The sequence below is a fragment of the Dipteris shenzhenensis genome, chromosome 18 (genome assembly GCF_047967505.1).
Source record: "Dipteris shenzhenensis isolate YYH24624 ecotype China chromosome 18, Dip_SZ_1.0, whole genome shotgun sequence".
Lineage (NCBI taxonomy): Eukaryota > Viridiplantae > Streptophyta > Polypodiopsida > Gleicheniales > Dipteridaceae > Dipteris > Dipteris shenzhenensis.
The window spans coordinates 47,875,193-47,893,055 of record NC_141613.1 but is presented as its reverse complement, the minus strand read 5'-3'; the positions used below and the strand labels follow the sequence as shown (position 1 = coordinate 47,893,055).

The 17,863-nt window shown below is 47.2% G+C and overlaps 1 protein-coding gene across 1 annotated transcript in view; it reads right to left on the bottom strand.

Moving 5' to 3' along the window:
• Nucleotides 1-2,090: 2,090 nt before the first annotated feature.
• The window catches only part of LOC147891333 (putative potassium transporter 2), a 50,664-nt gene continuing 34,891 nt past the window's right edge, over nt 2,091-17,863 (bottom strand). The window contains exons 8-9 of the mRNA XM_087389673.1: nt 3,606-3,860; nt 2,091-3,431 (exon numbers count right to left, since the gene is read on the bottom strand). Of these exons, the coding sequence (XP_087245799.1) occupies nt 2,344-3,431; nt 3,606-3,860 (1,343 nt within the window). The 3' untranslated portion in view covers nt 2,091-2,343. The remainder of the gene's footprint in view (nt 3,432-3,605; nt 3,861-17,863) is intronic.

The window sequence follows — 17,863 nt, the reverse complement described above, 5'->3', positions numbered from 1 at the left end:
CTACTACTTACCCCACTATCTTCTGAGCAAAAATCTATGATGCAATAATGGTTAATACCCTTGCTCTTGATCAAGAACTAATGAATATGGAAATTTTCAAACCTTTTTAAAAGGTGTGTACCTAACCAAATGGGCTTATTACAAATAAAAATCCACAATGCAATTACGAGACATGCTCATCCTTCATAGGTGAGGGGGCCATTTTGAGCAAATATTGATGATTCATAGGAACAAAAATACTAATGTTGCAAGTAATTTTGCAAAGAAGAAAATTCAAAGCATGTAATGTGATACTTTTATATATCCCAATGTTGTAATATTTGTTGAAAGCTAGAATGCATCAAAAGGACCGAAGGCCAAGGCAAGAGAAACAAAAGAAAATCCCACATCCTCTAACCTTCAAGGAGGACATCATGTCATTTAGAAAGAACTTCAACTAAATACATATGGCCTTCGCTCAAAAAAAGCTCTACATATTCTAAGCTACATTTATAATAAATTGACTTAATTAGTGTTCTATCCTCTAACTCAATGGGGCCTAAATGTGAAAGCACTTTAGTGCTATAGCAAAAGTTGTGATGATGTTCTAATACATTGGAAGCTCTTAGTTCTTTTTGAATCCAAAGGATCACACTTACAATAGTTGCATGTTTTGTGTACAATAATTAAATTGTTTATATATGAGTCAACTTCAGCATTGATACCCTTTCAAATGACTACGTAGAGACAATGTCCAAGAATGTAAAAATACATGTAAATTAGTATGACTTTGTTACCATCACGTAAATTAGTATTATACGATTCAATGTTAGCATTGATACCCTTCCTAAAATACAAATGAGTACATAGAGACAATGTCCAAATGTCCAAATGTAAAAATACATGTAAATTCGTATCAATTATACACATTGCATACGCAATGCTAAATAGCCACCATATATCGTCTCACTCCTAACTGATGGAACTCAAGTACGTATTTGACATATACTAAGGCACTCCTCCTCCACACTAAAAAGGTGAAAGCCATACAATAACATGATTGGATAATAACAAGTACGCAATCATGACGGCAATACTTTGAGCGGCGTGTGAGAACGTGTCCTTAATTTTCAACCATCTTTCATGTAAAACCTAGATTGAACAATTCACTTGTCCCAAGCATCAATCTCTCGTTTTGGCTTCTTTTATAGTTAGCCGAATAAAACAATATAAACTTCATATTCGTTTGAATATTCTATGAAAATTTTATCGACTAATATTCCATGCAACGTCACAATTACTTTCTTATAAAATGGTTATTCTAATGTTTGAAAATTGGCGTTGGTTCAATTTACACACAGACGCATGCACACACGCACACGTGCGCACGCAAACACATTCTAAGAGTCAAATCGGCCTTGTATCAATTTGACAATTGTTATCATGTGGTGTTGAACACACCCACCCACCCACTCACCCCTACCTTTTTTTTTGGGGTCACACAAACACACACACACACACACACACATTCTAAGAGTATGCAAATCGACCTTGGGTTGATTTGAAAACTGATGCTATAAAATTCGTCTTTCTAGATTCCATGCAAATTTACAAAAGCTGCTATATATCAACGCAAGCTATGCTATTCTTTTAAAAAATGTAGTATTACTAATTTGATTTTGAGACACACACACCACTCTCACATGCATATCCTTATAACACTTCAACTGATACTATTCAATAAACTGTTACGGTAGTGGCCAATGTTTCTTATAGATGTCTTTCATTTACAAAAAGCTTTTAAATGACTGCTTGCAGAAGCTTACAAATTTCTATTTAGTGGTCTCTTTACCACAATACTTGAATATAATAATTAACATCAAAATCAAGAGGCAGTCCGAAAAACAGCAGCAGTAACTAGAATAATCTCAACAAAGGATGAAGATTAAAAATCTTTATGGACTAGAGTGCTTGCACTAATCCTACTCAAACAATGACAATTTGAGGCAGTTGAGACGTCACGTATTCCAGGTATTTCAATCATATAGGCTCACTAGCCAAACCATGTAATATATGATTTTCACTAGCATTCTAGAAAGCACAGGGTCTTGGGTCTTTTAAAATTGGCTTCTTGTAAAACTTTGCAGCTTTTTCATTGATGGAACAGAAGCACAAAGATCTTGGAACCTTTTCAGGGGTCATCAATATGAAATGATAAATATTAAACATACCCCGTTAAGACCCTGTATTCATAGACGAGTTACGATCTTTATCCTCTTCTTTACTCAGGGGACGCAATATTTTATATGGCTTCATCAAACATCACACATTTTAACTTCCAGGTAAATATTTTGGTTTCAATCGCTACACAAAGTAAATCATCCCCACCTCAATAAGGCAAATATGAGGGATGCTAAGAGCGACAGCTGGTCCCCTGCAGTTTTTTCGGAGAAAGGAGTAGCCAACATCAATTGCCAGCCTTTTAAAGAAAGAAGATGTTCTTTTGGCCTTCACATAGGAATGCCCTAAAATATATGCGACACCAGCCTCTTTAGCCTCAATGAGTTCAATCATCTCATCCCTAACTGCAGGATTGATTTCTGGGTTCTTTGGCAGCTCAAATCTGACTCTTCTCCTTCTCAGCTGAGGAGATTCTATCTCCGATACAGCTTGGAAGCTCTGCAATGTAGCTGACTTGCTGCTTGCAATGCTTAGTGCCTGTAGCTCATCATTTTCTGTACCAGAAAGAACCAGCTTCATGGCAGTTAGACCAGAAGTGCCAACAACAGCCAGTCGACCATCCACAGAACCATCTGAATATGAGTTAACTGAATTCTGTTCCCCTTCCCGTTGTATAAACTCTCCTATGTTCAAAATCAATTGGTTTTCAAAATCATCATCATCTTTATGGATATCCTTGTATCCATACCTCACAATACATCTATACATGCGATACTCTTTTGGACCAATCCGTCCAATCAAATACCGCTCTTCTAACGGAATGTAAGGCACGTGAACTGATTTTATACAAACAAACACCAAGATTTGATGAAACGCTGGCAAATTTGTTACAAAGTGAGAAAAGATGGCAGGTACACCAGTCACCAGCTCAGTGTAAATAAGACCAATCCCAGGAACACGGACAATCCCTAGACTTGGACCCAACGTGAGTATCCATTTCATAGAGACCTTGTTCTGCAAATCAAATTCATACTTCTTTGATGTACCGTACTGCCAGACATACATGACCAGCATAAACAAAATTGCCAAGACCAAGGGAACCCAGCCACCCTCAGGCACTTTGATTATGGAGGCAGAAAAATATAGCCCTTCCATCGAACCAAAGAAGATGAAAAAACATGCTGCCAAAAATATACTCCTCTGCCACACGATCATGATAACAAGAGTCATGAGGCATGTTGTCACCAACATTACTGTGATTGCAGTAAACCCTGTAGGCAGATCAAAGCTTGTCTTCAGTATGATGCAGAGCAGTTAAGAAGTTAATGCATTGGAACTATGTAAGGAAGTCTCAAAGGTGATAATCTGCATATGTTTGAGCTACCTCTTTTTGTCCCATCTGGCTTCAGAAAACACATACAGAAAAGAATGGACACTGAACCTACCATATGCATTTCCAATGGCTGTTGTGTCCCTAAATCCGAGAGTCACTGCCAGGCAAAGGACCATAAGAATCCAATTAATCTCAGGGATATAGATCCGGCCCAAAATCTGTTTTGATGTGTGCACAATTTTCACTCGAGGGAAGCAATTGAGTGCATGACATTGTTTAATTATTGAGAAAGTTGCACTTATTACAGCCTGACTTCCAACTATCGAAGCTAACGTACCCACCACAAACACAGGCCAGTACACAGGACCTGCAATACAAAAGAGACCACTTGGTCAGCTCTCTCTCTCTCTCTCTCTCTCTCACACACACACACACACTTTTTTTTTTGTGAAACCAGTAACTATATTATTAACATGAGATCAATGTACATGACATTAGACTCCAAAAGAGAGCCTAATGGAAGAACTCAAAAACAGTCAGAAAACACTTCAAGGCTAGTAGCATCCAAGTCCCTCGCAGCATAACTATCATATAAAGATTGCTTGAGGGACATTCTGAAGAAAGCATATGCCTGAGGAAACTGTTGTCCCATCCGAGAATGCAATCTCTGTGTCCAAATAGTCCAGAGTACCCAAAAACGAGTCCAATGAAAGAAAAGGAGGAATGGAGACATCTGGGATGAGAAGCATCCAAACATCCAGAAGAGTTTCCCAAATCTGATAGAGGGAAACCGAAGCCGCAGCAAATGAGAAACATGAGTGATCAATAACCGAGAGTGCGGGCAAGACCATAACAAATGGGGAACTGTCTCACGGTGATGAGAGCAACGGGGGCAAGAAGGGGAAGCAATGCGACGTGCTGTCAATTTCACCCCAATGGAAAAAGCTCCCACTATACATCTCCAAAAGAAAAGCCTCTGTTTCAATGGCAATTTGGCTTTCCAAATTTTCTTGAGTCGTGATTGCCACCAAGATAAAGGCCTATCCAAATTCCAAAGAGTGTTGACATGCTTATCAATTTATGGCGGTGGAAGAAGAAATCTACAAACCATCGAGGAGGCCAGATTATGCATTGAAAGCGAACAGGTAGCAAGGGATAAGGAAGTCAGATTCCAGTCCAGCAATCTGTCCTGTACAAACAGTGGAGGAACATGAACAAATGGCTGCAACATAGTTGTAAGTATTCTCCAAATGGGCCGATGATGCAGACCCAAGGGGAATGTCCTGCAAGCTTGTGGGAATAAAAGCACATAACCATGTTGATCCACAACATCTCCGACAAATCTTATGCCCAGTTTCATAAGATTATATGCTTTAATAGGTGCATGTAAAGCGAGAGGCGATTCAAACACCTTGCTCCAATGGATGCTTTCCAAGCGAAAAGAATTACCATGATGGAAAGAAGCACCTGTCCATTTAGCATAAGAGAGAATTCTCTTCCAATCATGAATAAAAGCAATAGAGACAGGACAATCAGAAATTTCCCCCTGAAATGTGGTCATGACTGCTTCCCAGTGATCTGTAATCCAATGCCCATATGCATGGGACGTCATGTTTCCACACATAGCTGCTAACATAATAGCCCATGGCTGTTTTTGCTGAAAAAAATCAGCAATCATAGTGCTCTTTCTTGCCAGCATATGAAACTGAAGATTGAGAATATTCAGTCCCCCATGAGTCTTAGGACAACAAACAGCCTGCATGGGAAGAAGTCTCAATGCCTTTTTGTGAGATTTGCTTTTCCAAAATATCTCCATAGCCTGGGACATATAGGAAGCCAAATGCTTAAAAGACCAGGGAAGAAGAGGCAAATAAAATTGCACGTATGCCATAATGATAGACTGTACTATCCGAAGTCGAACATGTAGAGGCCAAGTGGACAAATGCCAATATTCCAGCTTCTTGTTGATCTTTTGAAGCACCCATTTGAGCTGTTGTTGAGGGGTAATATTCCAGCCAATGGGATATCCTAGATGCCTCACAAGAGTATGGGGAGGAAGGATGTGGCCTGGCCAGAGAAGTGCATGCCAATCAGCTTCTTTCAATGCTAAAAGATTCGATTTCTGAAAGTTAATATGCAGTCCAGCAGCTATGCCAAAATCATTCAAAGTATGCATCAAGTGAGAGAGGTCACTTTGAGAATTCCTGGGCATGAAATATGAATCATCAGCATATGCCTGTGCAAGAAACCTCTGTGCCCCTGGAATTTGCAAGCCATGAAGCTGCCCTGTAGCTGCAAGATGGTCCATATGCAACAATAACGGATGAGTAGCAATGGCATATAGTAGCGAGCTAAGAGGGCAACCCTGTCTCACTGAGCGGGCCATAGTCCATGCTCTTGACAACCCACCACCAAGCAAACACTGCGCAGTGGCATGAGAATAGAGCCAGTAAATAATATGGACCAGCCGAGGGCCAAATCCCAATTTATGCATAGTCTGAGAAATAAAATCCCAATGGACAGTATCAAATGCTTTGGCAATGTCCACTTGCAGAATGAGAACATCTTGTTTAGAATATTTGGCATACTCAAATGCAAGCAAAGCATTGGAGATATTGTTAGTTATCTGTCTTCTGGGAACAAACCCATACTGCCTAGGATAGAGTCCTGCTTGCAAGATAAATCGAGCCCTGAGGACAATCATTTTGGCAATGAGTTTGTAAATGACTGGCATAAGAGATATGGGCCGCCAATCAGCCATTGTCTCACACAACCTTTTTTTGGGGATCAATTTGACAAGGCCATGTTTCCAAGAAGGAGGAAGAGATTGTTCTGCCCAAGCATGATTGATCATAAGAAGCAGAGTGTTCTTGAGATCACCCCAAAATGCACGGAAGAATTCTACAGTCAATCCATCCCAACCAGGAGAGCTGCCTTTACGTAAATGACTCAGAGCAACATCCAGTTCATTAAGCATAAAGGGCTGCTCCAGTGCACGAGCCCGTTCCAGGGACAATATGGGCTGAACATGCATCAGAAAATGAGACCTAGCTGCATTCACTTGCATTGAATGATCAGGCTGAGGAGAAAAGAGATGCTGGAAATGACTAGAGCATTGCGATTCCAATTCTGATTTGGATGTGGTCCAGGTGCCATCATCTTGCCTGATTCTACAAATATCCTCCTTTCGCCTATCCGCATGCAGGCTTTTAAAGAAGGCTTTGGAGGAGCAGCCCTTATCCAAAAGGTTTTTCATGCGAGCTCGGATTTGCCACTTCTTTAATTTGCGAAGATCATTTTGATGGATGATGTGAACCGCATAAGCACAGGAATCCTGTTCAGAGGAAGTGAGCTGCCTATGAGAGCTGATTAAATCCATTTGTTGCTTATGAGATTGAGCCTATTTTAGCTTAAGCCTGAGGTTTCCCATGTAACTTCGTCCATAATCTTGAATGACAGCCTTCAAACGATGGGCAAGACTGATCCAAGCGAAATCCATGTCCTCCTGAGCATGTGAAAGGAGGGGGCGGACAGCCACTCTCACCATGTTCTGAAATTGTTGATGCAGCAAATAAGCACCATTAACATGGAGTAGGCGACGACCAAAAAAAGGCATATCATCTGTCAAACGTGCTATAGATAATGTCAAGCATACTGGAAAGTGATCAGATAGCAAGAGGGAATGATCAACCCATAGTGCACATGTGAAACTAGCATACTGCTGAGCATGCAACAAATACCATCTGTCAAGTCGAGCCCAGTAATGAGTAAAGGCATTGTGATGGTATGTGTAACCCATATCTCTAGAGCCATAAGTCTTCTGCATGCAAGAAAGAAAGCATATCTTCCCAATGTCGAAGCTCAGTCGGGATCATGTGAGAACGATGAGTGGTGTTGTCTTGGATGGCTGGCGAGTTATTAAAGTCTCCACACAAAAAGGCATTGGACAGCCATGGATATTGTTTAAGGGAGGCCCACATTCAAGCTCTTGTCGCAGAAGTTTGAGAGGCATAAACAGATGCTATTTCATAAAGATCAGCATGACAGATGCATCTGATCACCATCCATCGACCCTGGGGGTCATTGTAAGCCACCGTGGGCTGCATATCATGTTTCACCAGCATGCATACCCCCGAAAAGTGCATTGTACCAGCATAAAAGATGTCGTAACCAGCAAAATGGCCTTGCTGGCCAGCCAAGAAGTGTTGGTTGTGTTCTTGTAAAGAAATTACATCGGGGTGCATTCTATGTACATAGTGCCAAAAAAGTCTCCACTTGTTGACATTGCAAAGACCTTGAACGTTGTATGTAATGCAAGTAATTAAAGTAGACATAGAAGGTATGTACAGCCGAACCAAAAAGCATAGTGAAGGTGTAAGTTGTCAGGCCTCAGCCATGACATCAACATCCACTTGGCCTCCTGGATCAATAGCTCTATAATCCTCATCATTGTCACATATAGGGATGCCCCTTTTGAGCACATCAACCCACAATTGAGAAGTGAGGCTATCAGCAGGGGTAGAGGCCTGACCAGGGGTGGAAGTAGAGGCATCCCAATGGCGAGATTGTAACGGTTGTGGCTTGAGCGCAAATACCTTTTTGGATTGCTGCCAGGTACCCTGAGGAGCGGCATGAGATTCTGAAATTTTGCCCTTTCCCTTATCCTTTTGCTTGGCTGGAACCTGAACCACATTTTCTTTGGGTGGGGCAGATTTAGATGCCATATCCCTGGACTTGCTAGGCATAGCCTTAGGCCCCGGACCATAAGTTGTAGGGGAAATATTTTCTGGAGCAATAGCTGTAGATGGGAGCTGATGCAGGACTGCAGGACACTGTGAAGCTAGGTGGCCAAACTTATGACATGTGAAGCAAGCACCTGTAAATACTCCCCATTTCAAGTCAAAATATTTTTCGCCCAAGGGGACATCCTCCACCTCTACCGCAATAGAAGGAGGGGTTGGGTGATCTGTATCCCAAAGAACACAAAACCGATTTCGATTACCCGAAGGACGGGGTGGGCATACAACTTGCCCCAAAGTAGCTACCAGGCTTGGTAACTCAGCCCTCATATAGTCCGGAAAATCCACAACCTCAACCCATACAGGGCAGTGATGTCGAATGAGACCATGATAATCCTTATTTGGTGACCATGGCATGACATGGACCATTTGTCTGCCATAGGATAGAGGGGACATCTCCAATATCTGCTGACGATATGAGGCATCCAAAAAGTGCACTTCATAAAAACCTCGAGAAGCAAAATATACTCCTTCAACAAAGCAACCTCCCAACAAAGCCTGAACCCACTGAGCTACATCATTTGCTGAAGGTAGCTTCCCTGGAAAGAAAATGATGACTGCTTGCTGAGAAAACTTTCGGAGAGGAGCGACCAAAGAGGGCAGCTTCAGCTTATATTTAAGGGCCGGGGGAGGTTTGGCCCACTCCTTCCGGCTGTGATGAAATTCATCCTTGAGCATGTCGAAAACATAGTGAGCATCTACAGAGGCTGAAGTAGAAAAATCAACTTGCTGTCTTTTGGAGTTCCGGGACAGGTCCTTCCGGGAATAGCTTTTGAGGTGGTCCTCCATGGAGTTAAGCAGGGCAAGATTGATGAAAAGGCAGAAAGAACCAGAGCTGTACAGCAGGGTTTGAACAGAGCAAACAGCACGGGAGAAATAGGGAAAAAAGTACAGACAGGAGGAAACTGTACGGACAATACGGATAGACAGGACCGTACGGACTGTACGGAGTGCTGACAGGGCAGACAGAAGCTGTACGGAACAAAACGAATAGGACAGAGATGCTGACGGAGGGCCAGGGGGCTAGACTGTATGGAGAAGGCGGGGGTGTACAGACGCACGGAAGGGGCTTCAGAAGGGAACAGCGATGGCGATGCACACACACACAATTCGAACGGGATCGCATAGGATTGCGCAAGAAGGAGCGGGCCTGTTCGTACGGCCGTACGGCACCTGTACGGCGACCGTACACATGTACGGACAGATGGGGGAGCTGTACGGGACCTCCTCTGTCTCGTGACCTGCTCTCTCTCTCTCACACACACACACAGTTTATCCTAATCTTCCTACCTCCCAAGAGAGAAGGACCTCAACAAGAAGAAATTGCAAAGCAACGAACTTCCACAACAAGATGTTCATCACAGCATAGTTTGCAACAATCAACCTAGAGTAATAATGCAAGAAAAACATATACAAGACCTTGTGTCTCGAAGAAGACTCCATCCAAGAGTGATGCTCACTTATCCCTCTCAAGGCATGGATGGAGAAGTACCCTAGCAAAACCGGCAAAATTGAAGTGGAGGCCTTTTCAAGCTCCAAAACAAGGCCCTGTAAGCCATGCCCACTACACAAATACCTGCACGGAAGTGGGAAGCAGGAGTGGCACTAGATGGAAAGTATATATGAAGGGTCGCCCATGCAAAGGTAAACATGCCAGAAAGGCAGGCAAGTGGACAGTCAATCTAGATGGAAAAGCACTCATAAAGGATTTCAAAGCCAAATCCAGCAAACACTGTCTAGATAGGATAGGAGATGCTTAGGTTGTATTCGGCCTCCAGTTGACGCTAATAAGGATGATCCCTTTGTGTCGTGTATGTACAGTTTTTTTTTGGGGCAGGAAGGGGGGATCCATTTGTCACTATATTACATAGAACAGTCCCATGAAAGGGAACAGCCAGTTGCAAATCATCAAAAGATATCATCGTATGACAAGAAGGCAGGATATCTAAAATCATAAAATGATTGCCGTAAGGATGCCTGGAGAGGGATCACCAAAGACTCAATGGTTACGGTCTTTCCATAGAGTTCATAGTGCCCAATAAAAGAGAAGATCTTAGCCCTGCTTACTGGATGAAAACCAAACAGCCAGAAACCAACTGAAAAAACAAGCCTGAAGCCCTTTCCCTAGCAACAACAAGCAATCATGAGATTCAGGGCAATGCCAAAAGATATGGGGCACAGACTCCTGTTGACGCACACGTGCACACACACACACACACACATTTTATTTTTTTGGTGAAATATATGTGTGTTTATATTACATTCCCAGAGAGGAGACATGCAAATACAGCATCAAAAGATAGCATTATATGACAAATATGCAGGAAAATCCAGATCAGGGGCACAGAGTCAATCAAAGAACGATTGAAGCAGAGACGCCCTAGAAGAAGTGAAACTATGCGAGAGAGGGATCAGCAAAGACTCTATGATTCCATAGAGCCCAATCGGAGAGAGCCGTTGTTTAGCGTTTGAAAAATCTACAGGGGGCTACATTGAATGTAGCGATAGAACATCGTTCGCTGAAACATATATATAAACAGCTTGACCTTGAAGGCTACATGGATTGAATTCATGCAAGAGATTGACTTCAAATTGGTGATGGGAAGATAACCGGACTCTCAACTTCCGTCGTTCCATCGACACTGACCTTTTTCCGTTGAAAAAACAGCAAGCTTCACGGATTTTTTTGCAAGATAAAGTCTCCGTTTTGGCCTCTCTATTCTACTTTTTTTGGGGAGCACCTCCTTGGACTGCAGAAGTGTTAAAGGGGGGGAGGGGCCATAAAGGCATTGTTGGCTCTTCTACTGCAGTGCAGATCTGCCTCTTTGTGAGCTCCTGAAAGGTCCAAAACATAGCAGACGGAACTGCTGAATGCCCCTTCCCCCCCCCAAGGGGGCCCTTTTCTAGGGCATGGTGCCCCCTGATCTGGCCGCCCAGCATGCTGATCTAGACGACCAGACTGACAAGCTCAACTGAGCTGATCAAGACTGGACTAAACCAGTCTGTGCAGATCTGCTGGTGTTTGGCTCACTCTTTTCCCGCATGCCTAGACATCAGCATCTTCTTCCTCCGCAAGGGGGCGGAGGGTAAGGTGTCCATTCTGGCTCCGCACGATGGTCCTAGCTATTGCTTCACTATCTCCAGTGAAGGGAGTGAGCAATGGACAAATGAAAATGTTTGGGAGACGATACGTGACCAGACCCAGGAGCAGGTGCAGGACTGGATTGGTAGCAGAGCAGCGGAGCTTCTTCAGCAGTAGTGGCAGGAGGGTGATGTTCGTCTGCGTTGGCGCCACAGCGCCAAACGTTTCCGACTCCTGGTCATTATTAGGCCACCACTGGAGTGGGCCTACGCGGAAGGGCTTCGCCCCTGGAGGACCTCAGAGATTGCAAGCTTCTACGGCATTTCCTTGGCAGAGGCGTCGAACTGGTTAGAGAGAGCTTACCACCACGGGACGAAGGGCCTTTCCCCTCTGCTAAAGGTTTTAGAGGATGGGTCCGATGATCCGACCTCTCCTTCGAAACCTTCACAGAAGCGCCTTTGTCTCCACACAGGACATCCTCCGACCACTTCGACTTCGACCGCAAGCAGACAGCTGTTTGTGGCCCACCTTCCCTCCTCATGAGTCTACGCATTATCTCTTGGAATGTTAACGGGTTCCACTCATCAGGCACCCGTGGCCCCAGGAAGATGGTGCTCAGACAGGAGCTCCAGCCAGCTTTGGTGGGAAAGGTAGATGTGCTCCTACTACAGGAACACAAGCTTTCGGCGTCACAAATCAGTATTTGTGGGAAGGTCCTCACAGGACGCTCCCACACCTACTGGGAACCTCGATTGGTGAGCAGGGGAGAAGCGGGGGTGTCTGCACCTCCATCGACGCTTCTCTAGTTCAGCATGTGTTTGGTTTTGGCACTTTGATCCCAGGACGTGCACTTTGGGTGGGCCAGCATATTGAGGGATCCTGCATCGGTATCCTCAATATCTACGCACCGACTGATCTCAGACGTAGATCGATTTTTTGGAGATCCTTAACAGACCTGTTGCCAGAGATGGACTCTTGGATTGTAGGAGGGGACTTCAACAACCTTGAGACCTTAGAGGATCAGCAGGGAAGGGGCCCAGAGTTCCTCGGTATAGCTCAGGCAGAGCAGGCAGATTGGGACTCCTTCATCTTTGCAGTGGGAGGTCGGGATAGCTGGAGGGAGCCGTCCTTTCGTAGATGGCCTGGGAGTTTGGACTTCTCTTGGGGCTACAGGAGGGAGGGAGGCAGACTCCCGGAGCGGCTGGACCGTTTCTATGTTAGTGATTGGGCGCTTGGCAGAGGAGGAGAGTCAGGAGTGGTTCCAGGGACGACACTCTCAGACCATGCCCCATTCATCCTAGTCCTAGACTCGGCCTCTCAGTCCTCACCTCCACGTTCATGCCGGATCCCAGATTCCATCTACACCAGAGCAGCGGTTCACAGCAGGATAGTGGACCTTTGGGAGCAGGAGTGGGACCCCACCAGGGATATGGCAGCACAGGTAGCTCAGGCGCTTGTTGAGTCTAGCCGCATTTGCCAGCAGGAGGCGATTCAGGTCAGACAGTGGTGTTGGGCACGGGAGAGGGGTCTCAGACGTGATCTCGCCTCGATTCAGAGGATGCATCAGTCTTCTCCAGGCTCTGAGGAGCTCAGACAACAGGAGGTTCGGGCTCGAGCCATGCTAGAGGAGATCACCCAGCGTCGCTCAGAGTTTTCATTTCATGCTTCCAAGTCCTTCTGGGCTAGGAAAGGCGACAGGATGTGCAGAGAGTTCTTCAGGACTCATGGACAGAGGTCAGCAGGGGAGCAGCTCCGTTCTCTTAGGACGCAGGATGGTAGTGTCAGGACAGATCCAGATGAGGTCCGGGACTTGGCGACAGACTTCTACAGATCATTATTCCAGCAGGAGCCCCCAGACCCTCGTGGCCGCATTTGCAGGGAGGAGGTGTGGAGATCTACACCGAGACTCGTGCAGCCCAGCATGAGCGACACCCTTCTCGCACCTTCAACTGTTGCGGAGATGCAGGATGCGGTGAGTGCTATTGATGGGCAGAAATGCCCAGGTGACGATGGCCTCTCTAGAGCTTTCTTCACCACCTTTTGGGAGCAGATCCACTGACCCTTTCTCGCAGCCTTCCAGCACATCTTCTCCAGTGGGCAGATGCCAGAGAGCCTTGCGACAGGCCTGATTTGCCTCATCCCCAAAGGGGGGGACCGCCAGGAGATCAGACAGTGGTGCCCCATCACCCTCCTCTCGACCGCCTACAAAATCCTCGCCAAGATGATCAGCAGTCGCATCCGCCCCCTGCTACACGACTTGATTCATGACACCCAGACTGGTTTTGTCCAAGATCGCAGCATCTTGGACAACATCTTCACTTTCTCAGAGGCGACGGAATGGGCCCAGCACAGTGGTCAGCACCTTGCCATACTCCTTCTTGACTTTGAGAAGGCGTACGACAGGGTAGACTGGTCCTTCTTGGAAGGTACACTCGCTCGGTTCGGTTTCCCGGACGAGTGGATCAGAGGTATTGCTAGCCTTTACAGATCGGCCTCCAGTTGGGTTATCATTAGCGGCAGGATGGGGGAGAGATTCACACTCGAGCGCTCGGTGCGTCAGGGCTGTCCATTAGCGCCTTACCTCTTCCTATTTTTTGTGAAGGCCATGACACACTTCCTTCGATCTCGTACCACAGGTCTTCGCGGGATGCGTCTCCCTATTCGAGAGGATGCTGAGCTGCTGGACTCCGAGTATGCAGGCGACGTAGCCCTATATGTGCAGGATGATGTCGAGTCACTGGAGCGAGTGAGACTATCCCTAGAGATTTTTTACCTTGCGGCTGGGGCGAAAATTAACTGGCATAAGTCAGTTGGTTTTCTTACAGATCCGGGAGCCAGCCTCTTTGTAGCTAGTTTATCTCAGCTATGCACCCCTTTCACTTTCTATAGGCCATTTCTCAGGTTAGAGAGCATCGCCTCTTAGGCATGCATCTCCCGAGATGTTGGTAGGGTTGTTACTCTACAAACTTTAGGGTGCAAGCTAAAGCTTGTGAAGACTCAAGATTGATAATCACCAGAATGGCCTGATGTTGCTGCCTCGAGTGCTCCCACCAATCGTGACACACAGCTCGTGTTCTTCGCTCCGATGGCAATGATCAAATGCATGCATCTACAACCACTTCTTGTTGTTGCTCTACAAGGAGTCTTATTTCTTCTCTTTGTTTCTTCCTCTGCAGATGTTGCAAAAGTGTCTTTCGTTGCCGATTTGATACCATGCCAATGCTTTCCTCAACCCAGACTCTATTCCTTGTGCCTTGACCTGGCTTTTCAACTTACTGGGGTATTTTCTTGGGGTTTTGCTGGATCCCCAGAGGACAGACGACACGTTACCTGGGATTCCAGGTAGGCCTGGACATCACACCGGCTCAGCAGTTCTTGCCGGTCCTAGCCTCCATACGACGGAAGCTTGCTTTCTGGAGCACGGCTCGGCTTTCCTTAGCAGGCAGGGCCCTTGTGGTCAACCAGGTCCTTCTTGCCACTGCTTGGTATGTGGCCTTTTGTTGGTGTTTTTCGAGGTCTTGTGTAGCCCAGCTGAGGAGACTGGTGCAGAACTTCCTATGGTCTGGTTCAGACGGTTCCGGCACCACCAGAGCTAGGGTCGCCTGGCAGACGGTCATTCTCCCCCAGGCAGAGGGCAGCCTTGGCATCATAGATCCAGAGCTGCAGAGTCAGGCACTTCTTGGCAAGCTAGTCATCCGCGGTCTGACCCCAGGAGGATAGACGTGGAAGCTCTTGCTACAGCATGGTCTCAGTGGGTGTACTCCCCAGAGAGGGGGTGTTTGGCAGCCTTCTATTCGATGGATCTTCACTTCAGCTCCTTTGACTCAGCCCCGTTCCCCCTTCCTCCGTAGCCTCATTTCGGTCTGGAGGAAGTTGCGACACAGCCTTTCCCAGGTTCCCCCTAGCTGCCGAGAGGAGACATACAGACAGCCCTTGATCTGGAGCAGCGAGGTGACAGATGATACAGGTCGTTAGCTTGGAGAGAGATCCCATATCCCTTGGGCGCTCTGGGCGCATGGGCCCGCGCCGCTCATTCCGGGTTTGAAGGGACGTCTACAGTCGGATGAGCCCAAGCGAGCTGGCAGCAGCAGTAGGTACGGCACGTGGGATCCAGGCTCGGCGAGCGGAGATTGATGCTGCCATCCCTGCAGGTTGGAGGATTCCCGTAGGCACCGGACAGCTCTTCCCGGGAGATGAGAGGTGGCTAGGACAGTTCACTCCACGAGGCATTCCTTTGGTGGTGGCAGGCCTCTTCTCGGATTCTTCGGTACATTTCTTCTCCATCACTGATGACAGTTGCCTACAGAGCAGAGAGGCTGTGATCGACCCCCAGCTTCCCTGGCAGCGCCTTCGCATTGTAGGGTTGCAAGGGAAGACTTGGCATATAGACCCCCTTATTACGCAGGACCAGGATTGGAGACTCTGGATATGGGAGGGCCGTTCCTTGTTAGAGGTGGAGTGGGACCCAGGGGAGTGGCTTTGGCCACCGTTGGAAACCTCAGAGAACCCTACCCCCTTCTTTTCTTACAGTGCACGCACGGGTCGGCGTGCTCTTGGGGCTCTCGAGCGTGGGCTACCCACACAGGTACATAGGTGGTATGCCCAGGGGATATCCTTGGTCTTTCTTCGCACTTTCTGGAAGACTCTTTGGGCTAGTTGGCGTCCAAGGAAGAACTCCTACTTCCTTTGGATGGTGGCACACAAGGGGCTTCCAGTTGGTAGCTGGCTGAGACAGATGGGGCAGGAGGGGCATTGCCAGATGTGTCTTCTAGAGGAGGAGTCCCTGAAGCATTGCCTTCGGAGCTGCTCGTACGCGCAGACGGTTTGGAAGGGAATCATGGGGATCTTAGCTAGGGCTACACCCGAGCTAGGTCCGATCACTTGGGGAGCCGTTTGTTGGTGCAGCACTGAGCCGGGACATCACTTGGCCTATGAGTTCTCTAGACAGGATCCCGTCTTTTTCATCACGCAGGCCACTTGGGCATACATGGACAGCTTCCCATGGCATTTGACAGAGACAGATGCAGGAGCGATGCCTCGGCACCCAGTTTGGGAGATCATAGGGAGCATCACAGACTGGCATATCTGGACTTCCAGATGCACGCAGACTGTAGGAGCTCAGACTTCTTCTACCACCCAGACCCTCGCAGATATCTGGAGCACGATCATTCACACGCTCAAGGGTCAGTGGGATCAGATTCAGGGAGAGTCCCGGGCAGGGAAGGAAAAGAGACGATGTTTCCTTCGCGACTGGGACCACCGGGAGTTATTCTTCCAGCACTCCACTCAGAGTCTTCAGTGGCATTACGCCCCTCCACCGTGGCTGTTTGTCCACTCTCCGACAATTATGCCCTAGGAGGCTTGTATTTAGCATTTTGACTTCTCGGGCTGAATCCGTTTTGTGATTACAGCCCGCTGGCCTTCAGGCCTTCTTGTACTCTCGCTTTCAAGTAATATAACTAGCACTACTTTTTGCGCAAAAAAAAAAGAAATTGAGCTTAATGATCTGAAATTCACCACGGGGAGCATGAATATAGGTTCACACACAAAGGTGTTGACCTGAACCGGAGGGAGGGGTGCTGGCCACCTGTGGGGAAGGGCCTCTCCCCACCGTCGGGCCCGAAGGGATGGACGAGGGTGAGGTCTGTGCTGGCTTCGGGGCTGCAAGTGGTGCACGTGGAGGAGGGGGGGATTCCTTCTGTATCATGCGCGCGGAAACCACTGGTGCGGGGGGGAACCTGGAGGGGGTGGGGGTCGGAGAATCGAGGAGGAGGGGGGAGGGGGGGGAAGGCGAGATGAGGGCTGAGGGGGAGGCTGGCTGACCTTCTCCTTTCCCTTCCCCTTCCCCTTACCGGGCTGCTGATGAGTAGGGATCATCTGAGGGGGCTCTTGCTGTGGCTGGGAAGGTTTTTTGGGGCCTGCTTTGTTGCCCTTCCGTATTCGTTTGACTTCCGTCCAGCCTTCCCCTTCGGGAGGGGATGTCGTTGACTGGAGCGGAGTATCCTGAGCTGCCTGACTGGGGGTCTTCTGAGGTTCCGTACCCGTGAAGCGAGGACATGAGCGAGCCTGGTGCCCGAAGTCGTGGCATCTCAAACACTGGTTTGGACGACCAGTGACCAGAATGCGCTGCGTCACCACACCTGTGTCTGTCTCTATCTCGAACTCCAAGGGGATGCTCTGTGGATCAAGGACTGCCACTTTGATACAAGGCACCCCTTGGGCTGCCGCCGCATCAATGTAGGTGTCCTGCATAGGCCAACCAAAGTGCGCCCCTAGGTCCTTGATGATCGGGCGAAGCTCGGTTGCGAGACCTGGGAAGATAAGGATAACTGGGTGTCAAGGAATACGAAAGCGGGCGTCGAAGTCCGCTACACTGAAGCCCCAGTACCAAGGGACCATGAGAATGATCTTCCCACCCACAGAAGTAGGGGATCGTCTGACCATGTCACTCGCAGCCTGTGCTGAGGAGAGCTTAAGCCAAAAAATGCC